The sequence below is a fragment of the Elephantulus edwardii genome, unplaced genomic scaffold (genome assembly GCF_000299155.1).
Source record: "Elephantulus edwardii isolate Elephantulus edwardi_28Jun2011 unplaced genomic scaffold, EleEdw1.0 scaffold00139, whole genome shotgun sequence".
NCBI classification, from domain to species: domain Eukaryota; kingdom Metazoa; phylum Chordata; class Mammalia; order Macroscelidea; family Macroscelididae; genus Elephantulus; species Elephantulus edwardii.
In genome coordinates this window covers 8,649,730-8,664,808 of record NW_006399889.1, presented here as the reverse complement: position 1 = coordinate 8,664,808, position 15,079 = coordinate 8,649,730, and the positions used below count along the sequence as shown (strand labels likewise).

General features: G+C 37.3%; 1 protein-coding gene across 1 annotated transcript; it reads right to left on the bottom strand.

Annotated features, from left to right (window-relative positions):
* Positions 1–454: 454 nt before the first annotated feature.
* Positions 455–14,667, bottom strand: ARL5B (ADP-ribosylation factor-like 5B). Its single transcript, XM_006894314.1, has 6 exons — positions 14,622–14,667; positions 7,553–7,613; positions 4,934–5,081; positions 2,936–3,019; positions 1,518–1,669; positions 455–503 (listed from the first exon to the last, which is right to left on the bottom strand). The coding sequence occupies exons 1-6, from the start codon at positions 14,665–14,667 to the stop codon at positions 455–457; spliced, it is 540 nt and encodes a 179-aa protein (XP_006894376.1).
* Between the last annotated feature and the right edge of the window lie 412 nt (positions 14,668–15,079).

Sequence of the window (15,079 nt, the reverse complement as noted above, 5' to 3'; positions counted from 1 at the left end):
TAGAGAAAATATTTAAAGTTAGAGAAGTTTACAAGCAATACTTGAATATTTTCACTACTAGTTTGTTAAATCAGTACTTATTCTGGGGAGGGAAGGTCAATGAATGAAAGACACTGGTCATCATAGTGATTACAATACTTCAGAAAATATTAAACATATGACAAACATTTCTTACAAGGGCAGTTAACAGAATAAGCAGATTAAGCAGTCAGAAGAATTTTGCTGCTGAATAATTATACATTATGTTCATCCAACTGAAGATTAGTGCATTAAAAAAAAAAAAAAGAAAGAAAAAAATCTTTCATGTTCCAGTTCAGCTGCACTTGATTCAAGTGTTGCTCAGAGGTTTGTGTTGTTATAAATTAAACACGCTGTGGCCTTAGCAGCCAACAGTACCAGAAAGAAATGTTCATGTTCACAGAATAAATAGAATAGTCTCTTTCAAGCAAAATAGTTATCTCACACCAATCCGGGAGGTCATCCACTCTAGACCTTGACACAACCTGAAACAAAAGAGGAAAACAGTAAACTAAATCAGAAGCTTTTAAAAACTGAAAACATTTTTCAGTCTTAACCAAAAGTTAGTCCTACAATCATTATTTATAAACTTCAGTGAAAATATTAAGTGGAAAATTCACAAAATTATCTTAATTGACTCATGAGGGCAAGTCCTTCAATTGTACCTTCAAAGACACCGATTTGGGAATTTTGGCACTGTGGCTGAAAGTACACACCCCACTTGGTGAGGGGGAAGAGACACACACCATATAAAATGGAAACAACAACAAAAACACAGCAGGTGTTTTACAACTTTTTACAGACTTGTTCTTCAGTTTTCTGAGGGTAATTAACTCTGAGTAAAAGGGAGGGAACAAGTGCTGCAGTGGGAAAATTTGCTGTCAAGGACCTCCCCAAGGTGCTAAGGAGAAGTAATGTCAAGTTTATAGCGCACCTAATTCAAACTGATGCCTTTTCAATTACTTCCTGTATGTCTGGAAGCTGAACAATGAGTAAGTATGAGAAAGAATCAATGCTTTTAAGTTGTGGTGTTGGAGAAGAGTACTGATCAGCCCATGAACTGCCAAAAGAACAAACAGGTATGTCCTATAGTAGGTGCAACTAGGTTCTTCCTTACGGGCAAGGACAGTCAAACTTTGTCTCCCATATTTTGGGCATGGTGTTAGGAGGGCTTAATCTTTGGAAAGGGACATAATGCTTAGAAGGGTGGAGGGTCAGAAAAAAAAGATTCTCAAGGAGATGGATTCACATAGTGACTGTAACAATGGGTTTATCAGAGATGGTGAGGACAACACAGATGCATAGGTTCACTATGAACTGTAATCGACTTGATAGCATCTAACAACTGTAAGCCTGAGGCACAATAAAAAGAAAACCACATATAAGGCAAGGAGGGAAAAAAAGAAAAAAGGACCAAAGAACAAAGTAATTTAGTCTAACAACATTGACAGAGATATTTCAAGTCTGTCCTACCTTCTCACAGGTAGATAAGCACTTACCCTTCTCCTGTTAAAGCACAGCAGGACTGAATGTGCCATGAGTGATCCTTTATAGAACTAAGGGTGAGGTATTTCGAGATTTCAGCTGCTGTCATACACCCTTTCATATCCTGTTTATTTGCAAAGATAAGGACTGCAGCCTTCTGTAAATCCTATAAGCAATATGAAATAAGTTTCAAATAAAATCACAGAAGTAGGGTACAACATACATAGATCTTTCTCCTCTGAAATGATTATGTACTAAAATTTAATTCTGAAAAATTTAAATTTAAATTCTAAAAGTTCTCCCCAATAAGTATGACTTAGTCTAACAAAGATCCACCAAAGCTAAACACACTGTTAAGAGTTGATTCAAATTAGCAATGACCATATAGGACAGAACAGGACTGCTCCACAGTGTATCTGAAGCTATAAATCTTTGAGAGTTGGATGCCACGTCCTTCTATTGTGGAATGGCTGTTGGGTTCAAATCACTGACCTGATGGGCCACCTACCCCATTAAACCACCAGGGCTCCTTTCAATAAAGACAGATTAACATAAATCAGATAAGTCAGACTAAAAAGAAAATAAACTTGAGTCTGAAATTCTAACCTAAAACTACAGAAGTAGTATTCTAATTCTAAATTTCTCTAAAATGTACAGTAGAAATTTATATAGGAGTTAGATAACACTTACTATATACACTCTTTATATAAACTAAACTCACTGATTCATGTTCACTGCGGCATTGTTTATATTATCAAAATATCATAAAAAATCTAAATGTTCATAAACAGAAGAAGAGACTGTAATATACTCATATAGAATAAAATTATTAAAAAGAATGAACTAAGGTTATGCACTATGAATAAAATGTATTAATAGTGATAAATCTCAGTATTATGTGCCAAAAAAGTTAAATTACAGAAAGAAATATACATAACATTAATTTTATATAAAGTTTTAAGAACACAGAACACCATCATCTGTACAATCTACAGGTAATTAAAAGTATACAAGTATGTGTGTAACACAGACTTAGAACAGTGACTAACTTAAGAGTATGAAGTAAATCAGACTAGAAAGGTCTCATAAAATATCTGATGTCTTACAATGATGACATCATAAAATTTTTTATTGCTTAATTTTTTTAGTATATCTGAATAAAACCTTATAATTAAGAGATTTCAAATTATTCATTAAAGAATTTTCAATTATTTAATTCTAGCTTCAAATTTATCACTTTCTTAAAAATTCATTAGTAGTTTGAAATCTCTTCAAGAACTGAAATTAGTTTAAGTTTTCCTTAATTGATTTAATATAAAAATTGTTAATGATGAAAACAAACCCCAACATATCACTTTAGTACCCCTGAAGGAGCAAACAAGTACAGAGACAACTTAATTTCATCATTTTAAAGTTTATTTTCAGAATTTACCTCATGAGCCAACATTCTGTATAGTTCTTCTTTTGTGATGGCTAGTCGCTCTCTATCAATGCTATCAACAACAAGAATGATGAACTAGAAGACAAGAAGAAAAAAAGAATAAGAGGCAAAAATGAGGTTCCTGCAAAAATAGTATAAAATAATGTAAGTACCTTCTTGCCATAGGATTCTGATTACTAGAAAATATCTACTCCTACTGAATCACATTATCAAAAACCAAACCAGTTGGGGTTGGTTTAGACACCTGGCAACCAAACCTATATGTGTCAGAGAGGAACTGTGCCCAATGGATTTTCAGAGGCTGTGATCTTTTGGAAGTAAAACACCGTGATTTTCTTCAGAAGCATCTATGGGTGGGTTGACATCACCAACATTTTGGTGAGTACTTAGTGTTTACAAATTCTGCACCACCCAAGGACTCCTCAACTCACTAGTAGCTATTTCCTTCACCATTAGGTGATTATATGATGCTACATCACAACTATTAGTAACAAGAAAATGAAAACTAAAAACTTCAACAAATAAAAATTATGCCCAAGTTTATGTAAAAAAAAAACCCATAAAACAACAAAGTCCAAATATATAATAGTAAGAATAGGAGGGGAGCTCTGGTGGCCTAGCTGCAAAAGCACAAAGACTAGCTTTAAAGAAAAAAGTATTTTAAAACAAAAGAGATAAGACATTATTTTAAAAATTAATAAACACTCAAGTAGAAATGTGTGAAGTAGAAATGTCCAAAGGAATTTACACTTTTCATAAGTTTCAGCTTTATTTTAAAATAAAGAGAAGGCAGTACCCTTTCTGTTTATAATTTCATGATAATAGTTTTAAAGACCCAAATTCATAGTCTTGCAGTACTGAAACAAGCATGGCATACAGGGAGGTAAGGCAGGACATGGCACGGATGAGGCAGCAGCAGGGTTACAGAGCCTGGGCCGTTGCTGCTGCTCAGACAGGTAGAACAGTAGACAGGGCTAGGCTCTGCTCCACCCACTCCCCTTCATTCCTGTCTCTCTGCTCCTGGCCCTATTCTCTCTGATGATAATGCTGACTGCAATCATTCTTTATGCCTCTACAAGCAAATCCAGTAGTAGATGCAGCAGCAGCAACAACATTGGAAATGATATAACATGATATAACATTTCACACAATATATCGTGAATGTTAAGCAATACATACCTGTACTTAGATATTAATAATATGCCTCATTAAATAAAGACAAGCAAAACATGAACTGGAGAAATCACAATAAATGGGGGAAAAATAATTTATTATTGTCACTATGTGCTGTCAAATCAGGACTGGCTCACAGTTGACCCTCTGGTGGGTTTTCAGAGGCTACAAATAGTATGGCAGATTGCTCATCCTTCTCCCACAGAGCAGCTTTAAGATGCTTCAATTTAGAGCAAAAGAAATGGTTAAATACTAATAACTCTATGCATCAGTATCAATATCACAGACCAATCCCTTTCAATAGAAATACAGGGTCTTTTAGTTCACTTCTAAAAATTAAAACTAAAATTGAAGTCTAAATTTGTTCCAAATTGAGCCACTACCTTCTAAAATGATGAAATAAATGACAGAGATCTCTGGGAGATGGCCTAAAAAATTCAGGAACTTTAAAAAAATTCTAATACAACCTTACCAAGATTTTAAATATTTAATTACATTAAAACATGCTCTTCTTTAACTAAGGTATCTAATAAGCTGTGAGATCTAAGGGAAAGTGATCTAATTTTTTGTACCAGATTTCTCATACAATGAAGGCATTTTAATATTAATGTGAGGATGAACTAAGAAAGCATATCAAATAGTAAAGAACTTCATCCATTACTTTCCATGTGCCTTTTCTATTTCAAAACCCCAAATTCCCCACTAAAAAGCACCTCAATGAAAGGCAACTGTCAATATCCCTTAAACATAACCCATCTATTTTCTGGGTTTAGTTTTTGTTCTTTTTATTAAAATCCAGAAATTATTACAGCATACCTCTGTGTTTGAATAATATGTGTTCCATGATGACCGCAGTGACTCTTGACCACCAATATCCCACATAAGAAAGTGGGTTTTCTTCACAACTATTTCTTCAACATTGCTTCCTATGGTTGGAGATGTATGAACCACTTCATTCATTAAGCTGTTAAAAGACAGGCACAATAAAAACCATGTCGTAACTGTCAGAAGCTGATGAGTATTTTACCTCTATATTTTTATTTGTGCAATGCATTAAAAATAAACAGTGAAAACAACTTCTAAAGGAGTTTTTACTGTTGTTTTCAATGGAATAATCTGGAAATTTAAATAATCTAGACAGAAAGGACATTCTGGTTATAAGTTTCAGAGGCCAAATATTTCATTAACAAACATTCCCTGGTAACAATTTGAAACAAGCTCCATCATGAAAGAGCAAGTTTCATTTGTGACCAAATTATCAATACTTGTGATGTAATAACCAAGGCTATACAAATGGACTGCTAGGAAAACCAGTTCAGCCTAGAGAGGGTGAAACCAGGTTGCTCCTTGGCAGCAAAGATTCTGAAGCTTCATCTGATATACTGGGCGTGTTGCAAGGTTGGGTGAGTCCTTGGAAAAGGACATCGTGTTTGGGACAGCACAGGAGGGAAAGACATTGGATGCGATGGGTTCATTCAGTGACTAGGGTAATGGGAGTAGGTGTGTAAGAGACAAGGTTGGCATAGGATACAGCAGGGTTCAGAGCTGTTGTACATAGGGTTGAGTCATAAGGGACTTGACAGCACACAACAACAAACATAAATATGAATATTCTTTATGTACCAAAAGAAAAATGACAGAGCAGCCATGAAATTATTTCTGTCCTATTAACCTATACTCAACAAAACTCAACTCACTGCTTTAAGTCAGAAAAAACTTACAGCTGATTCTCCAGCAGGTTTTCAGGAGCCTACAAAGAGCATGGTAAAAGACTGCCCATTGCCCTCCCCCTGGAGCTGCTGGTAACTGGAATTTTAAACAGAGCAACGTTTGGGCTAGTGGTGCTCCTGGTAGCCTAATGGTAAGGAACTACGTTTGCCAACAAAAAGGCAAAGCGTTCAAATTTATCAGCAGCACCTCAGGAGAAAGGGCAAACTTTTCTGCTTGATGAAAACCTGCTGGAGGCTCAGTTGAGTCAGTTTTGACAACACAAAAACAAAAACAGCCTTAGGAAAATGAACCCTGATGGTGCAATGGTTTAACAGTGGTTCTGTGAGAGAAGACTGGGCATTCTGTTCCCACAAAGATAACAGCTTAGAAAACATTGTAGGGCAGTCCTATTCCACTGAGTCAGAAGACAACACAAATATCATTACATCAAGAGTCTTTAAAAAGCTAAGGCCATGGACACACTTAAATTTTAACTAACCTTAACAAATATAAATTTTTAATATGGATGCACATACCACGTGTTTTATCAAAAGATGTATTAATTCATTCAATAAATATGTACTTGTAACATGTGAGTAGTACTTTTCACATAAATAATGTAGACGCTATATAAGCTCCTGTACTATTTTTATAAGCATGTTTGGTCAGAGGTTATATGTGTGGGTGAATTACTTGGCAAAAAATTTATGTTGGAAGAGATTTGCAAATGTTTTATTTGTAGTTTTAAAAGCTTTGTACAAAATTATTCTAACACTGGTATATTTCTTGGATTTTTGACAGCTAAATCGTATGAAAATATACGATACGAAAAGAATCAAAATAGTTTAAAGACAAGCATTTATTCAATTATTATAAAAACAAACCTTAACTTTACAGCTTTCTAGCAAAGCAGCTGAAAAACACATCAAGTCCTGTATAAATGGAGTATTTATGGACAGCTGCCAGGCTGAACTTATAATATAAAGTAAGATAAGAGACAGACACCTGTGCCCAGCATTATGTAATACTAAACTCCATTTCCACTGCTTGACATAGATCATTTCACTGACCCAGAAGGTTAAAAGAGATTTTTGGACAACAAAAATTTCCATAAAGTATTAATGTGTTCCTCTAAGTGTACCAAAACCCCTCCAAGCTGCGTGCTACTGAAGCAGTACTTTAAGGGGCAACCCTCATTTCTTCTGATCTGACAAGGATAATTCTGTTAAACAATTCCTATACTGTTAGTCTGAATCAAAGCTATAAGTAGCTTCCCTGACATACCCTACCAATATATATACATGAACCACAGTGCAGGAAAAATAAAGTAGAATTCATTCTTAGTATTATAATATAATGATTTTTGTTTAATATTCTGTCTGTTGTTGTTTTGTGCCATAAAGTCAAAAGCAATCCATAACTGACACTTCTGTGGGTTTTCAAAGGCTAGAAGAGACATGCCTATCTTTCTCCTCGAGAAGCAATTCTTGGGTTTAAACCATGTCTTTGGGTTGGCAGTGCAACTCTTTACCATTGTCTCGGATGTGAGAAAAATGACGTTTAGGAAGGCATTAGTAAATAGGAGTTTATTTTTAAATAAATTTTGTTTGGTAGCATTCAAAATTTAATCCATATAAGTTTCTCCATTACACAGTTAATATTATCTCATTACTTATACAAAATTAATTCTAAAAATGAAAATGTTAAATTAATACCCATACTTACAATTGATAAAGAATGGTGGTTTTCCCTGCGTTATCCAGTCCCACTATGATTACTTTGTGTTCTACAAAAAGAAAGCAATCCATAAATATTTAACACTGTAATATACTATAATTACATGCTTTCAACAATGATTATTATTTAGCTCTGTAATGAGAATCATTCACTGACTAGTTATTAACAGGTTTTAAGTACAAAAAAGAAAAACTAATTTATGATGTTAAAAAATAATTCCTTAACTAAGTCAATCTGACATGGTATTCATAGGAAGTCATACTGACTCTAAAGCATCTAACAACAACATGAATCAAACACAGAAAAAGACCAAAGTACACGTAAGCTATTTTTTTTAAATGAGGAAAAGAAGTTCAGCTTTTAAGCTCAGTAAGGCATCCAGCATCTACCATCCAGTTTACCAATACATAACCTTATTTTATGTGTATTTCTTTTCAAAGACAGTACATTTACTAAGTACATCAAATAATTATACAAAGTTGTTGTTATGTGCTGTCGAGACGCTTGCGAATCATAGCAACCCTATGTACAACACCTTTAAACTCTGCTCTGTCCTGTGCCAATCTCATTGTCTCCGACACACTCATCCCAAATGCCCCAGTCACCGAATCAATCCATCTCCCAGAGGGCCTTCCCCTCCTGCGCCTGCCCTCCACCCTCCCAAGCATGATGTCCTTCTCCAAGGACTGATCCCTCCTTACAACATGACCAAAGTATGTCAGACGAAGCCTCAGAATCCTTGCCTCCAAGGAGCAGCCTGGTTAAACCCTCTCCAGGATGAATCTGTTTGTTTTCTTAGCAGTCCATGGTACCCTCAACACTCTTCTCCAATACCAAAGATCAAAAGCATCAATTCTCCTTTTATCCTCCCTGGTCATGTCCAGCTCTCTAACGCATAGTGATTACAAAGACCATGGCTTGTACCAGACACCTTAGTCTCCAGAGACACACCGTTGCTCTTCAGTATTTTAGAGAGGTCCCTAACAGCAGACTCTCCCATCGTAACACGTCTTTTAATTTCCTGGCTGTGGATGCCAAGAGTGTTATTATACAAAGTAGTTTATTATATTGTTAACCAACAGGCTGCTCTTTTCTAGTGGTTTGAATCCACCCGCTGCTTCTTGGGAGAAAGATGAGTAACCCTATCCTCTGCAATTTACAGCCTCGAAAACACAGAGGTGAAGTGTGAGGTACGAGTTGGAATGGACTCAACAGCAATTGCGGATGTGGTGGGGGGAATGTGTACTTTGCTATTAATATAGCTTTATAACAAAATTTTAAAAGGTTCAACGTTTTCCTGATTCTAGCTAAAATTACCATCATTTCTTTGGCTTTCAGCTTTCTCATCACTCATGAGCACTTAATCCATCTATAAATTTAACAGCATATCCCTTTTTTCTGTACCTTCAACACCATTACAAATGTTACTCTAGCAGTTTCACGTGAACTATAACAAACAAAAACACTCCTTGCCATCAAGGTGGACCTGACTCACACCTGACCTTCCACTGGGTTTCAGAGTCTGTATAATGTACAGGAGGAGAATACCTATTTTTCTCCTGAGGAGCTGCTAGGGGATTTGAACCACGAGATTGATACAGCTTTTGGTCAGCAGTGCAACTCCCTATGGACTTCTCTCTCTCTCAACAACAAAACAATTCATTGTTGTTAGTTGGAAGTAACTCCAGTCTGACCCTTCCTCAGCAGGTTTTTAGAGGCTGTAAATCACTTGGGAGAGAACTGCCCGTCGTCTTTCTCATGTGGTGCAGCTGCTGGATGCACACTACCTGCCTTTGGCTTGGCAGCATAACTCCTTAATCACTAGAACACCAGCGCTTCTCTCTTCTTTCTCTGACTGTACCTACCATGTTACAGATTAACACTCAATTAACTGTATTGAACACATATATGCCAGTTTATTGCCCTAAGGAGTTTGATAAACAATTTAAACAGCAAAATAAAAAAAGGATAAAAAATAAGCATACAAATGCAGGGGAAAGTGGCATTAAGCAGAATGTAAAAAAGGACACTCATCAACGGCAAGAAAAGTTAAAAGATTAAGTTAGAATGAGGCTTTTTACCTTGTTATATCTCATGTAGGACTATGAGCTGTTGAGTAACTCAAGTCTGTCACTCCTCTGTGCTTTTCTGTGAACTACTAGGAAAGCTCAGTACTGATTCTGTGTTTACAAATTAATTCGAATGAGCAAGTGAATTTGAAAATATGCAACTTGTGAATACTGAGGAACTGTATGTGCATATATATTCACACAAAGTCATGTCAGTAAAAGTAATCAGATTCTGAAATGACCTCCTTCACAATTAAAGTGCATCAATTATTCTTTTAATAATTAAACAATAAGAAAATTTCAGGGATTAATTGCATATTTATAAATAGTTGTATTGCATCCTTGAACAAGCATACACATTCCCAAAGCTCATAGCTGACCCTACAGTGGGTTTTTCAAGGGTGTAAACCACACAGGAGGAGAGTGTCCATCTTCCTCCTGCAGAGCCACTGGGGGACTCAACTGAAGAGGCACCACAATCCCCTGTGGACTATGGCACTAGAGCTCTCGTATTCCCAAGAAGAGTATTTAATTTATGAGTTGGGGCTCTATATGCTATAGAAAAAATGATGGGAATGAGATAAATGCTGGAAGAATAAAGATACATAAACCACATTAGTGGCTTTAACAGTATGAATTTAATCTATACAATGAGCAAAGAATCTGAGAAACTAGACCATAAGAACAGAACATCATGACTGGTGGAAGACTTGCTTGCTGAAAGCAAGTATGGTTTGAAGGACTTACTAATGAAGATCAAAGACTACAGCTTTCATGATGGATTGCACTTCAAATGAAAACAAAAATCCTCAAAACTGGACCAATAAGCAACATCATGATAAAGAAAGAAAAGACGGAAATGGCCCGTGAAGCCACCTCCTGTCTGTCTGTCTATGTTCAAAGTAAAGCTGTCAAAGATTTGGTTTCACTCTGAATCAGTGTACATGGAAGCAGCAGCCAAGAAATCAAACAATGCACTGCACTGGGCAAACTGCTGCAAAACTCCTTTAAAATTTTAAAAATGAAAGATATCACCCTGAGGACTAAGGTGTGCTTGACTTAAGCCATAGTATTTTACTTGTCTCATGTGCATGGGAAAGCTGGACAACCAGTAAGAGAGACTGAAGAAGAATTTATGTATTTGAATTATGGTGCTGAGAAAGAATACTGAAAATACCATGTAAGGCTAGATAAAAGAAATCTTAGAAGAACAGCCAGAATGTACCTCTAAAGACAATAACAATTTGGGAAGATAGGAAGAATTTTGACACGTTATACGGAAGCAGAGATCCCTGGAAAAGGACATCACCCTTTGTAAAGTGGGAAGGTCAGCAAAAAAGAGGAAGACCCTCAAAAGATAGATGGTGCAACAATGCGCTCAAACACAGTACTTAGTGATTACAAGGGCTGTGCAGGACCAGGCAGTGTTGTTTGTTGTACATGAGTTTGCTACAGTCAGAACAACTCAACGGCATCTAACAACAATTTCATGCCTCTCCTTTGCATATTATTCTTTCTACCTAGAAAAACAGACTCATCTACACAATATGCTTAGCAAACTCCTATTCATCAAAGAAGTGCAAGTACAGTCATCTCCCTGAAGTAGTTTCTCTTTCAGCAGTTTCAGTAAGCCAGTCAGGGTGTCAAGAGTATTAAAGTGGGAAATTACATAAATAAACAGTTCACATGTTTAAATGATAAACTTTGAGCGGTGCAATGAAATTCCACACCATTGTGCTTTGTTCTGCCAACAATGGCAATTATCCCTTTGTCCACATTTTATGTTACTGGTCCATTAGACACCTAGCAGCCATCTGAATTATTATACAGACCTTCTAGTATTGCAATGGTTATGGTCAAGTAACATTTGTTTTACTTAGTTTCTGTTCTACTTTATTCCTTTTGTTAAATTTTTGCCTTGTCTAACTTACAAATTTAATCTTATCACAAATAAGTTTAAGATGTTTTTAATATGTGTGTGTGTATATATATATATATATATATATATAAAATAGTGATTAAGTATCAGTTTCAGACATCCCCTGAATGTCTAGAAAAGATTCACAATGAACAGAGGGATTACTGTTTAACGTTTTCTGCAAACTCTTCCAGAAACCACAGAAGAAAAAGTAATCACTTCTTTCTTGATGTCACGGCTACATTTTTACCCATATCTTAAAAAAAAAAAATCCAGTTTTCTAGTAGCATGATGGTTAATGTATTCAGTTGCAAACTCAAAAGTTCAGCAGTTCAGCTCACCAACCACTCCAAAATTAAAAATACTGCAGTCTGCCTCCAGAAAGATTTAGTCTTTGACACTCTTAAGGAAGCAATTCTACTATGCTCTAGGTTGCTGAGTTAAAACTAACCTGAAGGCAATCAGGTTTTGGTTTGGCTGAGTAATTCACCAGATTGTGCTGCACTGTTTTCACGTCTCATTTATAATTTCTTTTGCTTTTTAATTTATGAATTTTTTTAAAAGCAAGTAAGGTATGTATGCTTTTAGTTAGTTTTAAATCTTTGCATTTCTAATGCCTAACTCTGAAGACTAACTCTGCCCTAATCAAGGTCAGTTTTCAGAATAAGAGAATAAAATGGCTATTACTGGTTTTACTAGTACATTTTCAAAAGTAAGCTAAAGGAACAGTTCTAAGTAGAAACTCTTAAGTCTTAAACAATTATGAAGCTATAAGGTAGAGTGCTTTTAATCATTCTGAATTCCCCCCCTTTATTCCCTTTATCTTTCCTTCTCTTCTAGTAAGATTAAGGAAAAGCAAAGAAAGATAAATAGCAGCAATAAAATAAAAAGCTGGGAGCAAAGAAAATGCTACAAAGCAGTGCAAACAAGGAGATCTAACTACTCTTGATAACAACATTAAGCTACAGAAAGAGATGGGCTGATGGTCTGTAGAGTGGTACTGCTAAACCTAGTTGAATTCTGCTACTTTAAAACCTCCAGTGGTTCCACTACAAAAAGATGGGCAATCTTCTCTGGCTCAGCAATCTTGCTGCCTCAGAAATCCAAGGGAAGATCAACTATGTATCAGCTCTCTATCTCAACAGTGATGAGCATGTAAGTGTAAACTAGGGTAAAGATAAACAGGCGATCTTTGGATCATTATGCATTTACGTCTATCTTAAAATATGGCCTCAATTAGAAATTTATATAAATTGACTCTTTACGGTTGAGTTGGAACAGCCTCATAGGTGACCCTGCAGTGGGCTATCAGAGGCTGTAAATCATTTGTCCATTATTCTCCTGTGAAGCAGTGGTATATTCCAACTGCATGCGAGGAGAATGCCCATCTTTCTCATGTGGGGCAGTTGGTTGATTCAGACCAGTGTTTTCTGGTTGACAACACAATTCCTATGACTTGATGGTATACAACAAGCTATCAAAGCACCAGTTTATGTAACTAGGATTGTTGTTGTGCAGCACTGAGTGGGATCCAACCCACAGCTGACCCACCAGTGGGTTTTCAAAATCACATGGAAAGAGATGTAAACTATTATTGTTCTTTTTAGGCGTCCTCAAGTGGAGCTTGCCCCATAGCAAACCCAGGAACAACAGATCTGAATCCTGCCCTATCTGGAGCTAACCTCATCATTTCTGACACACTTGAGCCCTTTGCTGCAGTCACTGTGTCAATCCATCTGGCTGAGAGGATCAGAAAATATAAAATGCTGAAAAATTTTGTCCTACACTTGTGAATAATATCCATTAAGGTGTTAAACTCTGCCCACATCCACTCTTCAAAGTCACTTGAAAATTGCTATTTAACCATTGAAACTTGTATCTATATATAAGTGCAGGTGTGCAGTTATTCATAGCTTTGTTGTTTGGGTTTTTAAATTTTTTTTATTTTTGTGTGAGTGTACCGTCAAATCAGATCTGACTGGTACAGGAGGAGACTGTCCCTCCTTTTCCCGGCAGAGCATCTGGTGGATTTGAACCGTGTGCCTCTGGGATTGTAGTTGCAGCTCCTTGCCACTAGGCCACCAGAGCTCCCCATATTCATAGCTTTGTAAAAGATTAAAGTTCTTATTAGTACACAGAACAAACGAACTAAATAAATTTAGCCATTTCATCCTCTGGGATTTATGTCCAAGAAAATGATAATGACACTGACATTTGCAGTAACAAACTGATACTGTCACAAACATTTTAAGAAACATTCACAAAAAATAAGTATTAAAAGTTAAATGTACTACCTGGAAAAACAGAATGTTTCAACTACTAAGTAAATATTATATTAAAATACTGCCTAAAACTTTACTATCAGCTCTTTACCCCCTCCCCAGCTTTTCCTTTCTTCTGAAGACATATAGCATCTTCTCTTCTGACTCAGAACAGGTTTTGCGACTTCTTGTTCCTTTGGACTTGCCGCTTCTAGATGTCTCAGAAACCTGTTGTAGACTAATTACGAACACGTAATATCGCACATGGAGCCGAAACCATTTCGTTCCAACAACTGAAATGGGCATGAAGCATTTAGAAGGAAGATTTTAGGATACATAAGATCTGAACAAGGCAACGCTTCTCGAGTCCTGGAAAGCATGTGGGCTCAAGAGAATACGAAATGAGAGATCGCGAAGGTGCAAAGGTTTAGAGGGCAGGGAGGAAAACATAGCAATAGTAGTAAAATAAAGTTGATAGTTTATTAGACCCACCCTTATGCTGCAAAACAGAAAGGAAAGATGTTTCATTTAAAACACAAAAGGTTCTCAAAAGTGCCTGGAGGCATCAATAGGTGTTTCCGCTTTGCTTCGCCAAGATCTAACATTCCTTAGTTCGTACTCCTCGCTTTTCCCAGGCACCATTTCTTGACAGTGTATTATCGCAATGGAAAACACAAGTTTCTACCCACCCACTTAACTAGGTCATCTCTCTGGGTCTCAGAACACTCTGGCTCACCAAGATCCCTTCCTCCGGCGGACTGGACCCACGGACTCGGATATGAGCCGCGGCGCAGCTCCATCCTTCTCACCTTGGTTACAGAAGAGGCTCCACAGTTTGGAGAAGAAATGCCCCATCGTGAGCACCGAGGCGAGCCGCGAGGTCGCTCAGCAGCAGGTGTTGCCGGCTCGGGGCCCCCACCGCGCGGTGAGGAACCGGGGGAAAGCTTAGAATCCCGGGACGAGAGCACTGGTTGGTCGAAACGCCTCGACAAAGCACACAGCACTCTTAGAAGACGCCGCGCCGAGCACCGGCCGGGTAGCCCTTTGTCTCAAGCGGGTTGAGACTCACGCCGACCCGTACGCTCCTGCGACTGAACCCATCTACCCAGCAGAGCCACAAAAAGGCCCAAGCCCCGCCTCCGCCCCGCCTCCTCTACCGAGTCCAGGACTACCCATCGGCGGAAGCACGGCTTCTGACGTAGGCGCGCTTACGTCAGCAGACGCTTTCAACGTGGCACTTTCACCAATTTCACTTCCGGTGGGAGAG